The sequence below is a fragment of the Pleurodeles waltl genome, chromosome 7 (genome assembly GCF_031143425.1).
Source record: "Pleurodeles waltl isolate 20211129_DDA chromosome 7, aPleWal1.hap1.20221129, whole genome shotgun sequence".
NCBI classification, from domain to species: Eukaryota; Metazoa; Chordata; class Amphibia; order Caudata; family Salamandridae; genus Pleurodeles; species Pleurodeles waltl.
In genome coordinates this window covers 1,216,151,232-1,216,173,711 of record NC_090446.1, presented here as the reverse complement: position 1 = coordinate 1,216,173,711, position 22,480 = coordinate 1,216,151,232, and the positions used below count along the sequence as shown (strand labels likewise).

Sequence of the window (22,480 nt, the reverse complement as noted above, 5' to 3'; positions counted from 1 at the left end):
TCCCTGTAGCCTAATCAGGAAGTAAGCCTCCCTTATGATCTTTAGATTCCACTTCTTTGTGCTGGGTAAAAGAGTGAGCAGGTCCAGTCCTTTAGGGCTTCTCTCAGGCTGCGTACGGCAGGTCCAATCCTCCTCTGATCTTCCGCAGGTCTAGGAAGTTTTCTAAAGTGGTGCCTGGAGGTGCCACATTTATACCTGGCCCTAGCTTGTGGGTGGGAAGGATCCCCGGGCAAGCCCTACAACGGGGTAAAAGTTCAGGGCCAAAACTACCCACATTAGGCATTTTTAAGATAATGAAAGTGTTCAGCTATGCTAAACCTGGGATCTGAGGGCTATGGGTGTCTGTGGAGAGATTAGTATCGCTGGAGTGATCACTGAGCTTCTGCAAATCAATGTCCGTGCTTCTGGGGCAATGTAAAACTGTGCACTAGTGCTCTATGCTTAACTGCAGTCTGGTCAAGAGACACACACCGATTACCAAGAATGCAGGTCTTGTGAGTCTTATCAGATTTAGCATCTTGCATGTTCCCCCAGCAAAGATGGAAGAGGGAGTCCATGGACCAAATTGAAGCAGGCCCAGGGCCTACATCCACTGAAAACTGTGTCTCTTGCTTAAGATGGTGCTGTGGTCCGGCTGGTTGGGCACCCAGAGCTCAAAGATGTGAGAGGTATGCGAGGTGGTCACTTGGACTGACAAAAGTCCAGGAAAAGTTTAATCACTCTATTTAGAGAAATGGGCAGTATAGAGAGGCCTTGCCTAGGTCCTTCTATATAGTGGAAGAAGAGCGAGGGGCCCCAAGATTTGATTCTCTCCCTGACAGGTTGTGCTTTTCTCTTGCATTTTTGTTCAGAAGTTGGGTGTGTCCAGTTGGGGCTAGTTTGGGAAGTGGCCTAGTTGGGCCCGGTATGGGCAATGTAGTGGATGATTCAGAAACATTTCAGAAGAAGTATAGTGTAGAGAGGTGTTAGGAGGTTTTTTGTTTTGTTTCTAGTTCTAGTTGAGACAGTTACCATGTTCAGAATGCAGGCATACAATGGGAATAGCAAACTGGCCACAGTTCAAACCATGTTACACCTCTTGGAATGCCTCCTCAAATGACGACCTCAGAAGTGTCGCTACTAAATAGTCTTATGCTGGAACGTAAATGGCCTAAATACAATTATAAGAGAAGCCATATTGAAGGCTACAAAACATCTGTAGCCTGAGATACTTCTACTGCAAGAAACTCTCTAATTTAGCTACCACTGTATGTTTATGGGAAAACAGGGATTTAATATTGTCTTGCATGCAGGCTTCATGAGGGGTTGAGTGTGGGTGGTGTTAGGAGGTTACCTTGTTATTCAAGAAAAAAATCGCCTTTTCTTATTCAACCTGTGAACGCTGTATCATGGTTCCTGGGCTTTGTTACCTGTCTCAGTATCTATGCTCCACCTTCAGATACTTTATCCCTTCTCTTTTTTTTAACTCTTATTATTGATTTTCCATTAAAATAAAACCATACAGAAATGTGCCCCAAGTCGGTTCATTACATCCCCAGGTTTTTAATTGAGTTGTGGACTGTGTAATGGGCAGGCATTCTCTGCTACCTGCCAATTGGACAGGCCATACTCTGTTTTTTTTTATTTACCACTTCTGTTTGTCTGTGAGATGCCTGGCAAACACTCTACCTCTCAAACCACAAATCCTTCTCTATTATAGACTATTATTTATTTGACTATTTGTGCTCTATGCAGATGCCCACCTTATCATTGAAATTATCAGTTTATTTTTGACTACTTACCTGTATGTCTTACTTACGAACTAACACTCTAGATTGAGCCATCTGGAGATTCAGTGGTTGGTGGCTGGCACAAGAAAAGTTCTCCAAACACATACCGGATGAGTCTGATATTTACATGTTAGGTAATGCAGGCTCAGTGGAATCCCTGATTACCTTAGGGAGATGCTTTCAAACTAACCAAGCTATGGGTTACATTTCTCATATAATGAAAGAAAAATTCAAACAATGGCACTACTCGTGGCCCATATATTAGACTTGTAGCTCCAGTAGAAATAATTTGAGGACCAGGCGATCCTTCAGGACACAAAAGATTCACAAGTATCTTTAATATCATCTTTGATAGAAGAGGCTAAGAATCTTTGGTTCACCTTGCAAGTCAAATTTATTATCAGGATGCGAGGGCAGGGAAACACACCTGTTGGCTAATGAGGAGAGATGACTCCTCGAGACAAGTTGTGGATGCTCTTAATAATTCAGTAAACTGATTGATAGGAAGATGAAGCAGTCAAAGCACTCTACTCCTTTTATACTGTCTTTTACAGGAGAAAGGAGGCATTGGATCAAGGAGAGCTGGTGTTCAGGCTTGCTGCTAAATTTCTTCCCCACTTGCCCCAGGAGAATAGGGGATGGCTATATCTGGAGATTATAGAGGAACAGCAGGTGATGGTGGAGGCCAATACCCAGATTTTAGTGACATAAGCAACAGGCTCCAATTGGATTCCAGCAGAGCTGTTTTGCTTGTTCTCTTCTAAACTAATACCACATTTAACCAATACATTCCAGGCAATGGAGAAGGGAATCCTTCTTGATGGAGATTTCCCTTTCCACAGGGTTATCCCCAAACCTTTTGCCTTTCTTCTCCTATTTTTCTGACCCTCTTTTTGTTGCCTTTAGCACTCTAGGCACTTTATCCTTGCTAATCAGTGCTAAAGTGCATGTGCTCTCTCTCCCTTAACACTAGATATAATTGACTTAAACCTTTTTGACATATTTAAGTTTACTTGTATATCCCTTGTAAAGTGGTATACCATATACCCAGGGCCCGTAAATTAAATGCTACTAGTGTGCCTGCAGATCTGATTGCACTACCCTCAGAAGTAGCCTTTCAAACTTGTCTTGGGCCTGCCACTGCAGTGCCTGCAAGCACAGTTTACTGCCACATTGACTTAGCAAGTCAAACTACTTGCCAAGGCAGTCACCCCTAAGGTAAGCCCTAGATAGCCCTATGGGCAGGGTGCTGTCTATGTAAGGTAGGACATGTACTTATCTGTTCTACGTGTCCTAGTAGTGACAAACAGCCTATTTAGTTTTTCACTACTGGGAGGCCTCTCCTGTCATAGGTTAGAATTTGGAATTCCCTTACATATGTCTAAGTGGTAATTTCTGATCTGTGATGGGTAGAGTTGGCATTTTTGGTATGTTTGGAATGGTAGTAAGAAATCCTGCTTACTGGTGTAGTTGGATTTTACATTCCTGTTCTAGAAATGCCACTTTTAGAAAGTTGACAGTTCTCTGTACTTATAACTCTAGTGCTTTGCAGCCTGACTCCAATCTACATCTAGGACAGAGTGACAGCTAAACTTTGTGTATACTTTCCAGAAAACCACAACACAGAAGGGGCTGGATCTGACAGAAGAGGCATCTACATCAAGCTGCATACTGATAGTCATCCTGGGCTGGGGAGAAGGATGGTGGTTCACACCTCAAATGTCAATAGGCTGTGTCCCTGCCTCATACAGTGGGATGATTACCCCTAGGGCTGGGTTAAATGGGTGTTGTGTTTCACTTGAAAGTATTCCTTTGAAGTCACCCCTTTCTTCAAAGACATTTTTGAGTATATGTACAGGGGCCCTTACCCCATGATTTTTTTAGCACTTGTGGAACTGGGACCTAACCTTTGTCAGAAGGACTTCTGCGCTGGACAAAAGGACTCATCTGGATTGCTTTTCTGTGTGTTGCCCTGCTGCCAGCTGCCCCCTGACTTTAGCTTCCCTAGGCACTGTTGGGCTGCCAGGAGGAACTGCCAGATAGCCACTTGCTTTGTTGTGCTGGCCTGCCTACCACTTCGTGCCCCTCAAGTGCCTCCCAAGAAGCCCAGCGGGGGGAACCCTGCTTTTTGCTTTCTGGCACCTTTTGTAATCTGCTCATGGAGAGCGCTTGATTTTCTACTCTCTACCTGACAGACAGACTTAGTGTGGGGAGTGCTCTGTGTATTGTCCTACAACCGGGTTGAGGGGTAGACTACTGAGTCTACCCCTTGATGTTTTGTGGGAGGGCTGAGTGCAGGAGACCGTGAGCCAGCATGACTCTGAGTGCCAGTGTGAAGGAGGGCCGCTGCCACACAGACCCCGATATAGGCATTTCGCCCCCTTGGGGTTGGGATATCCACCGCATGTATTGGGGCCTGCGAGCTAGAGAGCATGCTTGTGGGTACCTTGGATAAAATCCTCAGTTCTCCACAGTACCTTGGCAGTGTTCCTGCAAGCTCATTAGGCAGCTGCCTACACCTTCAGTACGTGGAAAGGGCCGAATGAGCCCCTGCAGAGCACCACTATTGTGCTTCCCCCCGCTCTTCTGTGAAGACAACCTTGGTCATAAAGTTGTTTTGGCTGGCAAACATTTGGTAGGAGCTCAGCGCTCCAGGAGACTACTGTATTGTGTATAGGAGGCACGCAGGGGTTCATGTGGCCTATGGGGCCCACCTTATTATCGCAGTATACCTTGTAGGCGCCCAGAGGCCTCTGGACCTATGCTGGGGCCTAATTACCATAATAGGTTTTCTAGGCGCACCAGTGCACTGGGCCCTATGGTTTCATGGTATTTGTATGTCAGGTTGCTGGATGGCAGTTTCAGATGTGGGTACCATAATTTATCTAATACTGGTGAATTACGGCAACATTTGGTATTTCATGTACCTGATTCCTGTTCTTACACTCAGGTGATAGTTTGTGTCCCTTTGTTTACCTCCTAATCTATCACATTTCACGGTCGGATATTCGGTATGATATTCTGGATACCTACCATGTCAGTTTAAGGAGCATTACCTCAGGATTTGCATAGTGTACACAGTACTTATAATTCATGTCACTTTGTCTAATGTTACATGTATATAACACAGAAACCTATTTTTTTAATCCTGTGTGGAGGCTCATTTGTGATGTATTTATTGTGTCATTGGTGTGAATGTGTTGTGCAAATGTTTGCACATGACTGCTCTGTGCCACGCTACCAGGGGGTGAGCCCAGGTTGTCTTTGGTGTGTTACCTACTTGCCCTGACTAAAGTGGTGGGTTCTGCCTGGCTTAGGTGTTTACCATAGCCAACCAGAAAACCCATTTCTAACACTTCTCCACTCCACTTCTCACAGTGTTGCTCAAATCGTCGAAACAGGCTGACCAATGTTAATTTTTTAGGCCAATCTCCCTGATAAATATAGGAAGAAAGATCCCTCCCACGCTTTTAGAAATGACTGCTTCCACTGATGTACTCCCTGGTTCAAAGTAACCAAAATGATTTTATGTCTGGCAGATCTATCAGACATAGGGCCTGATTACGACTTTGGCAGATGGGATACTCTGGCATAAATGTGACGGATATCCTGTCCGCCGTTTTACAAGTTCCATAAGATATAATGGAACTTGTAATATGGCGGACGGGATATCCGTCATGTTTGTGACGGAGTATCCCAACCGCCAAGTTAATAATCAGGCCTTTAAACTTAAGAATGTTTATAATACATTGGCACGTGCTGAAGGTCTACAAGACCCCCTATCAGCCGTGTTGGTAGAATCTGAGAACGTTTTTGATTTTTTTTTTCAGCTGGGCATACCTCTTGTAATTGTTGTCTAGAATAGTCTTTGGGCCCCGCTACTTGGCTTGCATTCTTTTATAATAATTGCAACCCAAGGCTAGAGTTCCTCTGAACATAGTGTGTTCACGTAGATTGACTATTGAGACTGGGATGCCTGCTCTCCACTTTATTGTTCGCAATTGCTATATAACATTTGGCTCTGTGGTTGTGGAATAATTAATTGATCTAGGGATTTCTTTGGGAAGAGGGGCTAGAAGATTGTGTGCGTTTATTTGCAGTCAACCGCATGGTCTTCTTGAGCAGACCGTGGGCCTGATGTAGATTTTGCTGGATGGGATATTCCATCACAGATATGTATTGTGGGTACTTTACATCTTATGGCACTTGTAACATGGTAGACTGGATATCCGTTAACGTTTGTGTCAGAGTATCCCATCTGCCTAAGTCTAAATCAGGCCCTGTGTAATTCCAGTGCTTGGGTGATTGGGATTCTAGATCAGGTTGGACAATTCTCAAGCCTAAAAGGAAAATGATCCAAATCCATTATTCATCTAGTTCAGGGAACCCCCTCAGAAACAATATTTTGACCTTGGGGCTCAAGGGGGAACTGGCTGGTTTAAAATATTTTAAGGTCATAATCTCAATGATACTCACACCCTGGAATTCATAGGTATATGTAATTCAGTTCAGTTTATGCCATTTACTACCTTCAATACCACAGCAGAGGCAGATAATGTGTTTGATCAGGAATACCAGGTTTCATTGAGTATTTTGGAACTTTCCTAGATAGAGCAATCATAAAGGTCTGTTAATCAGTTTCCAGAAAAGTCATGCTTCCTCTGCTCTACAGGTAACAGTTGGTCATGTTGCTGGCCCAAACTAAATTCAGACCTAGAGCAACTTTGGAAAAGCACGTATAATTCATATGCAAGACAAATTTACAAAAAGGACCTATGCAGTCAAAATAAACTTGTTAGGCGTCAAACAAGGATCTCCAGTGTGGCTAATTCCTCAAAGGAAACTTTGTTTACCAATTGCCTGCACATTCCAAGCATTGGCCTACTCAAATCTGAATCCACCCAGTTTATGCAATATCCTTTCTCCTTTTGCCATAAAATAATTAAACTGACTGACCCATCTACACACCCCTCTCCTTCATCTGTAGCTAATTATCCCATCTTATCCCTAGACTGGATAAATTGCAGAGAACCGTCTCTTGAGGATATTAAATCTTACCTTAACGCAATCTCTTCTGACTCCCTACTAGTTGCTATTACCATTAAGATTGTAAAAACCTTCTCGTCCAGTTTTCTCTCAGCCATTCTCTTGATTTGTTGCAATTCGCCATCTTTAGGCCAATTTCCAGATTTTTGGAAACAGGCAGGGATTATTCCCTTTCTTAAGAAGGCATGTTTTGATCCATTTACCCCTTCAGATGATAGACCAGTCCTACTCCTGCCATTTCTTGCTCAAATAATGCAAAGATGTGTTAATCAACAACTTCTGGAATTGTGTGCCCTTTTAAACTCGCAACAATCGGGTTTTGGTTCTGGCTTATCTACAGAGACCGTGTTGATATCCGATACAAATGACATCGGATTCACCTTGGATGAGAGTGGAAGCACCACGGGCTCCCATTATTTACATCATGCTCATCTGAACGAAGGTTATTTGTATGGGGGAGCCAGTGATGATTTGGTTTTGTTCCTTTTTTTAGTGTACTTACATAAGTGGCCTCTCTGGTCAATTACTGATCCGTTTTTCAATCTTTCCCTTGTCGTGTCACTCCGAGATCATCTCTGAGCCCCACCTTTTTCATCCTTTATGTTGCCCCCCCCCTTGCTCACTTAATAGCCTCCTTTGGTTTGTCCTTCTTTGTATATGTGGAAATCACCCAAATAATTTTTAAAGTCAGTGTCCCCCTTTCATTGCACTCATGTTTGGTTGCATTAGTTGACTGGATGAAAGAAAATTCTTCATGTTTACCTTCAAGAGGGAAATTGTAGTTTTTGGAAAATCTGATCCGTCATCCTGTCATTGAGGCCCAGCTCTTTTGATGCTTGCTAGAACCACCCGCACCAACATGCGACCTGGGAGAAATCTTTGACAAAAAATCTAGCTTCCAAAAATCACATTTCTAAAAGTATATCTACTTGTTACTTTATGATGAAAGTATTTAGGAAGATCACCACCCTGTTTTCATTTGACTTATGTAGGATACTCGTCCAGTCCTTAGTATTAAGTAGATTGGTGGACTGGAACTCTGTGGATACGGGCCTCCCCAACTCTTTGATTCACAACCTGTACAAATGCTGCAGCTTGTCTGATCTATAATGCATCTAAATATGTTTGTTTTTCTCATTGTTATGTTCCTTTCTATGGTTACCGTTGCTAACCGCATTACTTTTCAAGGCATTTGGCACAATTTTTTTTTCCAAACACGACCAAAGTCATACATGACCAACTTATTTGCTTTTTTACAGACCTTAATGCAGTCATACACTTGTACATTTTCAGGCATTGAATGCCCCCTTCTTTAAATATTCTAGTATGGTGGATGAGAAGTTGTAGCTTCTCTATAGAAAAGTTCCTTCCAATTTGTGCTTGCTACAGACTTTTCTCAAATTTAGCAAGTAATTAAAAGGCAACTTTTCCCTCTGCATTAGTATTCCTACTGTACGTGGTCAATGTTCTCCGAGCCCCAAGACACCTTCGGATAATGGTTCACTTTAAAAGTATGGCATAATATCACATGAGGTAACATAACATGACATAGCAATATCATATCAAAAATGCTATATAATCCTCAAATCTACCCTCTTTATGTCCCCGCCACCAGCATTTAAAAGGCTAATACACTGCTAATAAACCTTCTGAGGGACAGTAAGACCCCATGCCCCATGCATGGCAGTGGCCAAACATCTTCATTTTCAGTTTGATGGGAACAACGACATGATAGATATGCTGTCCTACTACAGGTCTCATATCTAAGGGTTATAAACAAGTGGATTTGTGGGTCTCAAGACAATACAGTTTATACTACTGAGAGGAGGGTAATGATGGATCATTCCCCACTGCATTACATATATGGCAGCCAGATCTGCCTGATTCACCCTAGGCAAACAAGCCTGTTCTTGACGTTTGGAGGGCATTGCTTGAAGCAATTTGTTGAAGGGGTAGGCTCACAGAGCTGACATTCCTATAGATTGTAACATGCCTGTCTCACGTCTGTGTGTGATTTAATAAGAATCGCTCAATTGAAAGATGTGGTTCTACAATCTCAAATTTGGGTTTTGCATATCTCCACCAGGAGTTTGACTTTCAAAGTGCACAAATAATTAGATATCTGATGCTGCAGCATGCCTTGTCTCCTTACCCAAAAGACTCTGATGATGTTTTAGACTTTAATCTTCTAGAAACTTAGCTAAATTGGAACACTAGGTTAAAAAAAGGATCTCTGAACTCTGCTAATCCCTAGTTATTAAGTCACCAGATACATTTTCTCCCCTGTGAACAACATGGAAGAACAATGTGGGCAAGTTGCCTGAAGCAGACTGGTGGGGCACCCTGATGTTTCCTAGAGAGGTGGCCATCTGTGCACTATACCATTTAATCCAGAATAATTATCTACACAATACTTACTACACTCTAGGAAGGCTATGACAGAATCCTCCCCTATGTGGATGAGATGCAGCCCCCAAAATTGTAACATTCCGACACAAAGCATGGAAAAACTCATGTATTGTTTTGGAGGGAATGAACCACATAAGGGCCAGTCGGTAGTCTGACGGTTGGTACTTGCACACAGAAATATTTTTCTAAACTTGAGGGCTAACTTCTCTTGCCATCTAAGTTGATTGCTAGGAGGCAGGTATTGATGTTTTTCTCTCAAGAGACCTGTCCATGAAGCAAGAGGATTTCCACAGAACAAATTGGGAACTCCGGCAGGAATATTTTCATTTTCAGTAGGCAGGAGGGATAAGGGGCTGCTGTTGTACGTGATTGGTTCTTCATTTTTTTTACTATTAGAAATATATTTGGCTCTTGACCATAAGTTGCTGCACCAAACTGTACTTGCCACATTATATTAGAAATACAATATGAATGTGATGGAACTTAAATTGTGCCTGCACTTGGTGTACATTAAATCAAAATATTGTTTTTTTATTTAAAAAGCTAATTTTGTAGTTTGTTCATCATTAAAGAACTAGGTAATGTATACGTTACTTTGATTTCCTGCTTCTTGTGCTATTGTATTTGTTTAGTGTTTAACCTGTTGAAAGGCTACTTCACTGAAATCCATGGAGTAAGCCTGTACTGCTTTGTTGAAAGGCTTTTTTAATTGATAGCAGTGGTTTGAATGTGAAATAGGAAGATGTTGATAGGAATAGTGCCCAGTCAGTTGTCTGTATGCAATTTTGCTTGTTTGATTTTGAAAGTTGCAAATGACTACTTTATGTAGCCCCTCCCTTAAATGTAACCATCGGTGGAGTGGGTAACTTTGGGTATCAATGTAATTGTACTTTTGAAGCTTACTCAAACGTTCTCCTAATATTGGGGCTTGCCATACTGAAAATCCTGCACAATACCGGCATTGCTCATAACCAGCTGCCAGAGAATCTCACAAATTCCATGATTTACATGAGACCCTGAGGGCAGTTAATGTCAGCCCTAGGCCAGGCGCCTAGATCTTGAATCTGTCAATCGTGAATCTGTTTAATATTTTAATATTCTGTTGTTCTTCATCTAATATTGTATATACTACAGCAGTGGTTCCCAACCTTTTGACCTCTGTGGACCCCACTTCATTATTACTGTAACCCAATGACCCCCACTGACTCATTATTGGAGTCCGGGGACCCCCTCCCCCACTAAGTCATTACGGAAAGCTGGTGACTTAATCTGTTAATATTGTTTAATTTTCTAAGCAGTCGTGGACCCCCTGAGGAGGCTTCACTGACCCCCAAGGGTCCCCGCACCATAGGTTGGGAACCACTGTACTACAGTCTTCCACACCAGTACTACAGAAACAGAAGTTGCAGTGCCTGCTACAATGCAATTGTACAATTGGAGGGAGCAAAAATTGAAAAATAAAATTTCCAAGTTAAATCTTTTATAATAAGGCCCTGTGATAGAAATCTTAATTTCCCTGGATGCAGGTAGAACATAATAAGCATTGAATATTGTCCTAAAGTAAGGATAGTAGTCGAATGAGAAACAGCCCTAGCAAGCGATTGACCAGTTCTGGGAAGTGATTAGTAAGGAAAGTAAATGAGGAGCTCTCTCCGTGGATCAGTTTTAGGAGGGACTGCCCGATCATTCAGCCCATCTGCAACATCTGACAGTAACAGCAGCAGTCAGAAACACAAAGATGGCTGTCATAGTGACATGATTATCTGAGAACGTGAGAAAGAAACTGGTGAAAGCTCCCAAATTTCAACAAGAAAATATCATGGCACTTGAAATAAACCAAGATAGCTCAGCCAAAATAAAAATCGTCAGACTTTATTTATTTTTAATTCTGTGGCTGGAATCAAGTGGTTGTAGCAGTTACCTTTGTCTTGGAAAATATTAATTTGCCTTTGTTGTACAGGACACAAACTTAGAAGTGGAACTGTTAGTGCTAATTATAACAATAATTGTGCAGAAACTTCAATATGCAATAGTAGTAGTTGGCCAGGGAAAGTAAAACAAATTTCGCACCTGAAGACCCTAGTGTTCCAATACTAACTTCCAATATAAAGACGTTGACTATAGAAGGGGGATCATCTACAAATATTCTGCAACAACATATTGCTGCAAAACAAAAAGCACCGTTGACATCCTACTACCCACCTTGCCCACCCAGCCAATGTGTTCCATTCAAACAGTCTCAGTAGAACAAGTTCACTCGTATAGCCCATACTTTACAAGACAAGTTAATTCTAGACCTATCAGGTGAATATAACATGATATGTCAAAAGAGGCAATCTATTATAACTTAAATCATGAACTATAAGAGACTGAAAAACAGGAACATATCCTCATATAAAGAATTAAATGAGACTCAACAGCATACAATAATTGAAGACATGAGAAAATGCCAAAAGGTCAAGAAAGAACTAATTGAGTTATATTATCTGTCATCAAAGCAGAGCTTAAGGCTGACTTAGCTAAGAAAAAGAGTGAAAACTAACCTGTGCTTGGAAGAAGAATTTGACTTCAATAACAAGCAATTCCAGCGTGTTATTTTGAAGAGAATTCGGTAAAGTCTATTCATTTGATTTTTTTAACAAGGATGGACCAGTTACCACCTCATTATACAACATTGCTGCATCTGAAATGTACAGATGATGTCTGGAAAATTACATTCCAAGGTACACTCCAGAATTGATGGTAAATTCTACATTTAAAGATGTTGGATGTGATCATGTATCTTGAAGCTACTTACTAATCACTTGTCAACAGGGATGTGGCATTCCTATCGACGCCCGGGACATATTGTTTGGGGTCAAGGGCAACAAGTTTTCATGTTTATTTTGCCCTTAGGACAAGTAGGCTCAACCCCCTTGCAGCACAAACCCTTTGGCTGCCAGTTTACAGAGAAGGGAATTGTCTGCAGTTGAGGTAATATGTGTCTTCAAATGTTAATGCCTTTTGAACTCCTATTTTTATGGTTAAATAATGAAAAGCCTTCATTATTAGGATGAGCGCTGTAAATTAACATTTTGAGATCACACTGCAGAACTGACAGTAGTTCCAGTAAAAAAAAAAAAAAAAAAAAAGGGAAGAAAAGTGTAAATACGTTTGAAAAGTTTAACAATGAGGTCAAGCATACGGCTCCCAGAATGCTCTCTGATTAGATGCAAATGTTTGCAGAAGCTTGTAAGCAAGAGTGATTCTTCTTTGCCTTCAAAATAAAATTTCTGAAAAAAGTGCAATAGGGAAAACAATGTTTCGCTACTCTGAACATGTAGGTGCTATTTTTTTGAAGCATCATTTAGTAAAATGTTTTGATGCATGCTAGTATTTCCAAAAAATATTCCTAATGGAAAATTAATGTAACCATTTTCAACAAGATTATGGGAAGCATGAAAATAAACAAGAACTGGCAAAGTCCATCGCTACAACCTTTTTTTTTTTTTTTGTGGGTTTTCAGTTTTGTCAATGCCTGTCTTGTTTTGACATGGCTTTTTGTAGAACTTTATTGTTGTGGGAACTGCCAGACTCTCACCATTGTGACAAACACTGGCAAAAAAGAATGTTTTTTTTTTTTTGGTCTTTAAAAAGCAAACTTTGCCACCAGTGGCGTAACAAAGGCCCCACAGCCCCCCTCCAGGGGGTGCCCTCCATGTTTTTTGCAGGGGTGCCCCCTCCAATTTTGTTCCTGGCACTGGACAAAACTACTGTGTGTGCAAATATGCTCCTTGTGGAAGAGCAGAATGTGATCACTCACTGTAAAGCTAGCCGATAGACAGAGAGCGAAATAGAAGTTTAATAAAAACAAAATGTCTTTGTTAACGCCAGACCTAATTAGGGACCCAATTCTTAAAGAAAGTCACAAAAGTGCACCCATGATAAATGTCTTTGAGTTTGTGGCTTTCATGAATTCACAAGAACTTACTGAAATAGACCATGAAATCTTACTCCTAGAACATATTTGTGAACTGTATTTTAGCACGAACAAATGTGTGTGTAGATTGACTCGTGAACATCTATTGAACGTTTGCAAGTTCACTTTGCCTCCAACCACTTTTTTTCCCCAACCCCTCAGCCATTGTCAGGAGCAAATTTCCCGCCTTTCTCATTATGGGAAAATATTAGGGAAGAGCTGGTGAAAATACTTAAAACATGCAAGTTAGTAGGTTTGCAGATTCAAAGACATTCCAGCCCTGGAACAATTGCTTACTGCTTCTGTCAGCCCCAGTATGTAGCTCTGCGGAAAGGTGACAAAATAAGGAAATTGCTATAGCAAGGATTAAAATTGCAAACATTCAAGCCCTACTATGGTAGTAGCCCTGGTATAATCATGTAGGCTATTATCTGAGCTCTCACATATTGAGATTGCTGCCATAATTTATTGCCACACTACATGGCACCAAAGGGACAAGTAGATTTTTTTTACAGGAAAAGTAGATTTAAGAAGCAACCTGTCCCATGGACAAGTAGATATTTTATTAAATTCCACACCCCGTGTCAATGTTTTGTATTAAAATCGACAAACTTGAAGTTGATGTTGTTTGCATCCTGTCTAAGTCTACTGGAGATCATTGCATTCAGTGTGCTGTGTGAGATCTCCATAAAGGTAAATGAGGAAGCAGTAGAGTCTTGAAACCATATTTCCCTGCTGTGATCTCGCAGATTAAAGAATTTCAGTTTTGCATTGTTGAATTTCTAGTTGTGAAAAAATGTTCCACTGCCGACCCTCCACTAACTGGCGACCTCTAGCACCTTGTTTCTACCACCATATGTGAGAAATTATTGTGGTTTCTGGACCTCTGTCACCCTCCTCCAGCACCTTGCAAACTAGAAGCAGGTTCCCAGCTACCACCCCACTTAAGACACATGATAGATATGGAACAGAAGAATGCATATACCAGAATGTTAAACAGTTTGCACAGGAGTCCGCAAGGATTACTTTCCACCTTTCTGATTCTGTATTAATTTTATTGAGACTTTCCCTAACCATTCACTATTCTTTATAACAGAACAGTTGTGCAATCATTCTTTTGAGGGTGTTTAGCTGTAAATTCACTAAACTAACATGTTGTATTTTTTCAGTTCTTATGGACAAATATCAAGAACAGCCTCATCTTTTGGACCCACACTTAGGTATGCTACCAATTGTATTGTACATTGTAATGCACGTAATAGAGAATTTAAGAATACAAGGCTCCCCTCAAAGACTAGCTATCAAGATAGAGTGTGATACAGTGGACAGATAATGCATGTGAAATTGCCAACTGCAACTGGTGACCATACACTTGTATGCAATATCATCAAATTGTTCTGATTGCATTTATGGTTAATCTCATTGAATTACTTCATCTTTACAGCCCAGCTGCAGTAACTCTCATCTGTGTTGACATCACTTCTACTCATTCACAGCCATCAGAAAAACTGCCCCACTCAAAAGAAAATGCATGAACGCAAGTGAAATGGCACACCTTAAAAATGTACTCCCTCAGTATGTGAACCCATAAAAATCCAAAAGGAAATATAAACGATTCACATGTTCTCTGATCCCATACGATGGCAAGGATCCCCTCAAAGCTCTCACTTAACTCGTACTATATAAAAATATTCACCACATCTAAATCTCTGGAGACCCAAGGCACAGCTTATTTGACTGAAATGTTTTACGTTTCTGTATACCATTTCTCCTGTTACTGAATCCATTCATTTCATGATACCCAGATTGTGCCTCATATGTACAGGCCAACACTGTTTGATGCGCAGACCTTGTTCTTACCATATTTCAAGCACATGTTCTTAGACTTTATTTTCAGACGGAGGCAGAGAAACCTATTTTGTTTTGTTTTTCTTACAAAGTCTCACTTAAACAAGAACTGGTGGTGGGTGGGAAAGTATGTCATCGATTTTGTCCACTTGTAATCGTTCAGTTTAGTCTGCTAGCAAGGTGCCCAGGAGTGTATACTGATCAACATAGTCCTAAGCTGCAGTCAGGAGAATCAGTAAACTTGGTTTCAACTTGGCGCAGCTTTCCTAGATCATTTTCAGCAGTGTTAAGGGCAGTTTCCTTTCCCATGGCCCCCTCTGAAGCACTGTGATGAACGTTTTGTAAATTGCTTCTTTAATGGTCTGATTAAGTTGTTGGATGACATGTTTTTGAGGATTTTTGTTAAGAACAGAGGCCAGAAATAGTTCCAGTAGGCTTTTGTGAATTTTTAAAATGCATTTTACAATGCCTTTTTACTAAGAATTTATTTTCCACCGTAGGGGAGGAAGGGCTCTAAATATGCTTCTGGTATGTATGGGTATCAGTAGAGGGAAAACCTATGTAAGAGCAACTGAGGGCTGAACAGCCCAGGGGTAGGATTATAGATCATTGGCAGACAGGCAGATAACAGAAGCATTGCTTAAGTGTGGGTGTAGTGTTCTCTGAAGAGGTGAGTTTTAGATGCCTGAATACTAGAATGGCTTGTTCAGTGTGGATATCTGGTGATTGTTTACTGTGCTTGGGGAACATAGGCTGATAAGTTCTGCCTGAAGGTTTATACTGAGTGAAAAATATTTGTGTGTGCATTCTAGTAATCTGCCATTATTGCACTGTCTTCCTGTGGTGTTTGATTTTTTTGGTCAGGGAGGTCGGGTAGTATTTCAGATGGTATTGTAGATTATGCGGTTTATTCTTAGGGTGATGGGCCAAGAGATAAAGCTGTTGTGGTTCCATTAGTGCTGTGGTGGTGTGGTTTAATTTCTTAAAGCTTTTGATGAGACAAGCAGTTGCGAGTAAGATGCTTGAGGGGTGCCACAGTGGTGTTAGATAGGTAACTGAACAGTGAGCGAGGACTGGGCTTGCACTGTTGTTCTGAAATCAGTTTGTAGGATTGCCAAACTTGAATCTATGGTTGTTTGGAGCCAAAAGCAAATAGGAGGAGCTCCGTTTTTGTTGAGTTGAGCTTTTGGTAAGTACTTGGCATCAAATTGTGGATGAGCTTGAGGCAGGTTTTGAGTCAATGAATGTGACTGGGTTTGGAGTTTTTTTTAAAGGTACAATTGAGTGCAATTTGGATTTTGATATTGTCAATAAGTTTGGATCTAAGAGGTTCCATGTAGAAACTGGAATACTCTGCAGCAGATGGGGGTTTCTGGGATTTTGCAGTACCCATGTCTATGCCAGCTGTTGGCGAGGTGGCAGATGAACAGGACTGTCCGAGAAACCTAGGCATATGTCTTGGGTGTACATCAGTGTTTGATGGTTGACTTTCTCACAGGCAATTCACTGGTCGTTAAAGGGGTGTCATTAGCTGCTTATAGCGTAGCTGTATCTGTTCTTGAGCATAGTCTCAAACTGGAAGAGAATGCTGTAGATGTGTTCCTGTAGTTGGCTTCAGGTGAGTGATGGGGCTAAAGTTAGGTATCAAGGTCACCTGAGTCCAGGTTTGGATTTTTCTGCAGGGGAAACATCTCTTCTGACTCGAGGCTGAGGGGAAGAACTGACCATGTTCAGAAGGGGTATGATGACAAGGCTTCTTTGACCAGGTTGTGGCGCAGCTGATTCATTCAGTAGATTGATGGTTTTATGGAGGAAACTATCATCCAATTTTGAGTCGATGTTTGTGAGCTTACTTACATTTGAAAAAATATTTCTTAATTAGGTTTATGAGCGTCCGTGTGTATAATTAGGTACAATGTAATCACATAAATGTAATTTAAAAAATCATATTTTAGCTAGCCGTTTTTTTTAACCTGTCCCTTGTGAGCACGGGCTGCTTCCATGCTCCGTTTATTCCTAGCAAAGTTTGTGCTCTCTAACCAGGAATGGTACTGCAATATTGGCGGCCTGAAATTAATTCATAAACGGAACTAAAAAGACCTCTGTGTCTGTTCCCTCTTCAATGGGCTTCACGCTCGGAATTTCCCTAAGCTGTAGAAAGAGCTAAAAGACAACATGGAACACCTTATTACATTGTAGTTATGATAAGAGGGTTTGCCAAGAGCCTCTTATCTCCTTCAGTAAATGAGTGAGGTATTCTTGCTTTGGAATTTCGTAAGCCAATTTATAGATGCTGTTCTGAATCGGCTGCAAGTGAGTCTCCTTTTGTACTAGCATCAAATCGGTATTCTGAATATTTCTCCTTTGTTTATTCACAGAATGGATGTTGAATTTGTTGCTGGACACAATTCAAGACCAAAAGTCCCCTCCTTTACTAAGTCATCTGGCATTCAAATTTCTATATCTCATTTCAAAGGTACAGTACACATGTTTCCTATTATTTGCTAAAATGGTGTCATTGACGGCCACCTCCGTTCTCCCCAGTAGTTTTAACCACGTTATGCTGTGTCATTTCTGCTAAAAGGTGGTGTTGATGCCTCGCACCTGCGTTATGTGTTTTGCATGTTGCTCAGTGTCCGTTCTTAAAATTATAGTGAGGTAATGCCAGAAGTGCAAAATGTAACCGTAGTAGAATGAGTTAAAGAAATGTAAAAAAATATATATATAAAAGCTCCAAAATAAAGTCTCTAGTTCTAAAGCATCCTCTCCACTCGACTCTCAAGTAAGTGAACAAAATTACAGAGAATAATACTTTAGGTTTGGAACCTACCTGATGTTAATGAAGTAACAAGGTTCAAAGTGGAACACAGACCCCGAAGTGTTTTAATGGGATAAATAGCCAACACCTTCACAGCTACTGCTCCAACCGGTAATTTACTAATCTTTTGTATGACGTTGTAGTTCTTATGCAACAAAACTAGTGTACTCCTAGTACAAACTGCTGTTTTCTAGAAAGCTTAGCAATGGAGAATCTACTTTAGGTTAATAGATCTAGGAGGTTTGACACTAGCAGGGAATCTTAGAAATAACCAATAACAGGCTCGGAATTTAAAAAGTGGTATAGGGAACTTGACTACGGGGAAAATCCCAAGAACAAATGGCCTCTCTATTAAATTCTGCCACACTTATGCAAATACGTTCAAGCAGGTTTCTCCACCCAGTCGATCCCGAGCTACCAGTAGCTCCCCAACACCAGAATAGCCCACAACCTTGAGTTAATTTTGTTTAAAAAATAAGCACAGGGTCACTTTTTCCTTTTAAACGTAAGGGAACTTTATGTTATCTTCAGGCTCAGATACCAAGGCCTGATAATGAGCAGTGCTGGAGCCAGATTTATGACCCAGGGCACAGAGGTGAGGAATGCTGTGCATTTAACTCTTAAATAAAAGTCCTTGTGAACTCAGTATTGGAACCTGAGAACAAAATGATGTCCATGAATGCTTTTACATGAGGCAAAGTTACAATGAAATGTTATCTTAATGAATAATCCTTCATTGTAATTTTTTCCTATTTCAAAGTTGTTGCATTTATAAGTAGCAGGTCTTTTGCTCCAGGTGGACAAGTAGGCACTGTGCCATATTTATAGCTGAAAACTACAGTTGTGTTTTTATGGAGAAAAATATTTCTTGAAACATTGTGAAGCATGTTTCTTCACTTAAAATTAAACAAATAGCTATATTTTTCTGTTATAAATATGGTACCCTGTCTACAGACTACTGAGAGCAAGATGCTTGGTGTTTGTAAATGTGACACTTGGAAATGGCCATGAAAAGGCTGACGGAGAACAAGTGCAGGGGGCCACAGGGGGTCCCCTGCACTGCCCATGCTAATGGCATGGACAGTGCAGGTGCCCCTCTGCCCAGCACCCTCAAAATGAGCACTGTCTGCTTTGCAGGCAGTGCGCAAATTGAGGGTGCTGGTGCCCCTTGTATGCAGCAGCATTGCTGCCAGCTCTATTACACGCTGGTGACAATGTTGCCACCATTTTCCCACTGGGCTGTCATTCCAACAGTCAGCCTAGTGAGACAGTCCTAATGGAGAAGGCAGGGAGTTTGTCAGAATGGTGCAACCACCCCATCGGGAGTAGTTTGTTCAAACCACTATATCTGGTTCTATGAGCATTAGGTTTAAAGTTAATTAAGTTGGGCTTGGGCTGTCTAGTAACAATGTGAGTTGCTTAATCTTCAGTAGCTCAAAATGACTTTAATTGATCAGCAGTAGCTCTCACTACAGAACAGGTTGGAGACCCAGTTAGTGTGTAAACTAGTTAAAGTAATATACCAAGGTATGCTCGAGAGGTGTCCTTCTTAGCTCTGCTAACAACACCAGGATAGTTTCTTTACTGATGACACAGATGAGATGCACTGGATAGTTTTACCTGTTTGTATTAGGTAGGCTTATACTCCTGAACATCTCTGTTTTAGAGACATGAGATGTTCTCTACCTGTTTTTGCATTCAAAGGCCAGTGAATAATCATGTTTTTGTAGTCCATTGACCCTTCCATTTGACCAACCAGCCATCCCCTTCCTTGGAGTGTTTCTCCGTATTTGTTGGGGTAAGTTTGAGTCATGAGCGGGGTGGAAGTGTATTACACACAAAGGTTCTTTTTTAAATACATGTGCCATGATGCATGTTTACTATGTTTTCATTGAGTGTTGGGCTAATGTTTTTAAAATTACTGATGTGGTTCCAACGAACAATAAAGTGCTATTGTAGCACTTTATCAGTTGGAAAACAAAAACAAGGGATAGCACAATAGACAAAAAAATAGATGCCTTGTTTCAACAATAAAAATGTTGTTAATTTTTTTAGGTTCTTAGATTGCTTATTTGATTACTTTTTTAGTATGTGTGATTCTTTCTTTGAACCATTTTTTGCTTGGTCTCTCGCTACCAGATGTTAGTTCAAAACTAGAGAGTCTTTATCAAGACAGCAATATTATGGTAGCATCATCTATAGGTAATAATAATAATAATAATGTGTCACAGATCACTTCTCAACAAATCTTTAGTTATCAAGAAAATTACTTCTGCCAGGCCGTGCACACAACACCCACAGATGGCAAACCATCCATTGCATAAGACCCTGAGGCATGTGACAGGGGGCCAGGGTACGTGGGTAAGTGAGTTGAACATCTGCTATGCCATGCGCCCACCACCCGCATGTGCCCAACCCACACCGGGATGCACAGTCTTCAGCTGTCTGCAGTAATGAATTTGCAGTACGTCCTAGGGCCAGTACAATGCTAGTCTGCTGTATGAGCAGCCCTTTCTCATTGTTTTAAAATGTTTCATATGTACTGCGGTACTGTGAAACTAGTACCTGTGTTTTTTTTAATGTTTTTTATATATATATATATATATATATATATATATATATATATATATATATATATATATATTTATATATATTTTTTTTATTTTTTTTTATTTTTTTTATTTTGTCCTTTGCCCCCACCACCACCCTTCCAAAACTCCCCCCTCCCCCCCCCCCCCCCCCCCCACTATGTGGCCTTTTATTATTTTTCCGGGACTCCGGACCTAGGCACCAGAGCCCTGTAATGGCTGCATATTTCCCATATTGGGGCTAGCCAATCAGGATCTGCCTTTCCACTGTGAATGGGCCAGTAAGAGCATATCTGACTCCAACAGTCCTGATATCTTTAATTTTTTATCAGTGCTAGACCATTCCTGACCACCCAAAGTACATTTTTTAAATGATAGTTTCTCGAAAACATCCAAACAGATTTACATCAAATAACAAAAATCATGCATCTAACTTTTTGCCAACTTTGGTGTTGTTCAATTCAACATTTATTTTTCTATATTGAAAAACAAAATTACATTTGCGATTTAACATGGGAAAATCACACTTTTGGGGTCACTCCCCTTTTTTTTTCTTCGCCCCCCCGCTTGACGGATCATCATAATCATCATAAAACTATTCAGAACGTGTTAAAGTGAATGAACATTTTTTGTTTGGAAAATTGTATGCAGATTCGTCAAACAGCACAAAAGTTATTAAACAAACAAAAAATGCCTTTCCTATGGAAACTGACCCAAGTATTACTATACAGTGGCGACCGCCACTGCATAAGATATATATATATAATTACCCCAAAACACACTTGCTTTCTGCCAAATAGAAATTTGGCCTAAAGGTGGATCTTGGTCCAGAATTCTATTTGTCAGACAGCTGAATCTTTGTCCAAAAAGTGTGTTTTTGTGATTTAGAGTAAATCCATTCACTAGTTTTTGAGAAATTAAGGTTGAAAAATTATGCATATTGGGCAGGATCACTCAATCCTGTAGCTCTAAAGATAATATCTGATTGGCTAATAAATCACAGATCTGTCTGGTTCAAAGGTGAGGAATAATAGTTCCTGTAACCAGATATGACTGCCAACATATTTGGACCGAATATTACCCTGTAAAGGTACAAGTCAGTGGTCTTCAGGACTTGAGAACTCCCTATCTAATTAATGCACACATCCCATGCAAATATAGGAGGCATAACGCTCTCATACCTGTCTACTGCAATTCAACAAAGATACCCTAGTATGGGATAACCACTAAAAATGTGTTTACCAAGGGGTACCTTTGAATAAAAGGAAATCTTTTGGTATATCCTTGGCTTTTTTTAAGTACTACATCAGGATCGCTGTTTGTCCTGGAAAAAAAAAAGAATATTTAAGACCTCTCTTTTTGGTTGAGTCCACCAGTGAGGTATTACCCTACTTGTGTGTGTGGGGTTACGGAGGATGAAGCATGTTGCGATGCGTTTGACTCGCTGTTCAATGGCATTCAACAGAGTTCGACTCGCTGTTCAATGGCATTGGGTGCCTGAAAGGCCCTCCTCTTAGACTCCATATAGACAACTCTGTAGCTCCTGTCGCCCTCAGACACAGGCGGGTGGCTTTCCATCTGCATCCTAAAGTGGAACGTGAACTTCAACTGCTGAAGTGAGCTGACATAATCGAAAGTGTCAGGCCCCACCCCTTGGATGTCCCCGATAGTAGTCGCCAGGAAACCCAAGCAACCTAATGCTGTCTGAATCTGTGTGGACATAAGCCTGCCCAATCAGGCCATCAAGAGAGAAAGACATTTAACTCCGACCACTGCCTATACCACTCACCGAAGTGGTGGAAGCCACAAACCAAGATGACTGCCTGCAGATGGCAATAGAAGCTACTAGATCTGGTGACTGGCACCCGCTGCAACATCCTGCAGCCTTTCACACTGCAGATGCCAGAGCCAATCTTCAAGCATTTTTCAACGTCTGGCGCGAGCTTTCGGTGAGCGAAGAGGGGGGCCTGTTGCGAGAGCTCCGCCTTGTAATACTTTCTTGACTGACATCCATGGAGCACACCAGGGCATTGTTAAATTGAAG

The 22,480-nt window shown here is 41.0% G+C and overlaps 1 protein-coding gene across 1 annotated transcript in view; it reads left to right on the top strand.

The window, feature by feature from the left end:
* TBCD (tubulin folding cofactor D) overlaps positions 1-22,480 on the top strand; it is a 1,666,801-nt gene that overhangs the window by 27,073 nt on the left and 1,617,248 nt on the right. The window contains 2 exon segments of the mRNA XM_069200356.1: positions 14,352-14,402; positions 17,409-17,506. Coding sequence (XP_069056457.1) covers positions 14,352-14,402; positions 17,409-17,506 — 149 coding nt within the window.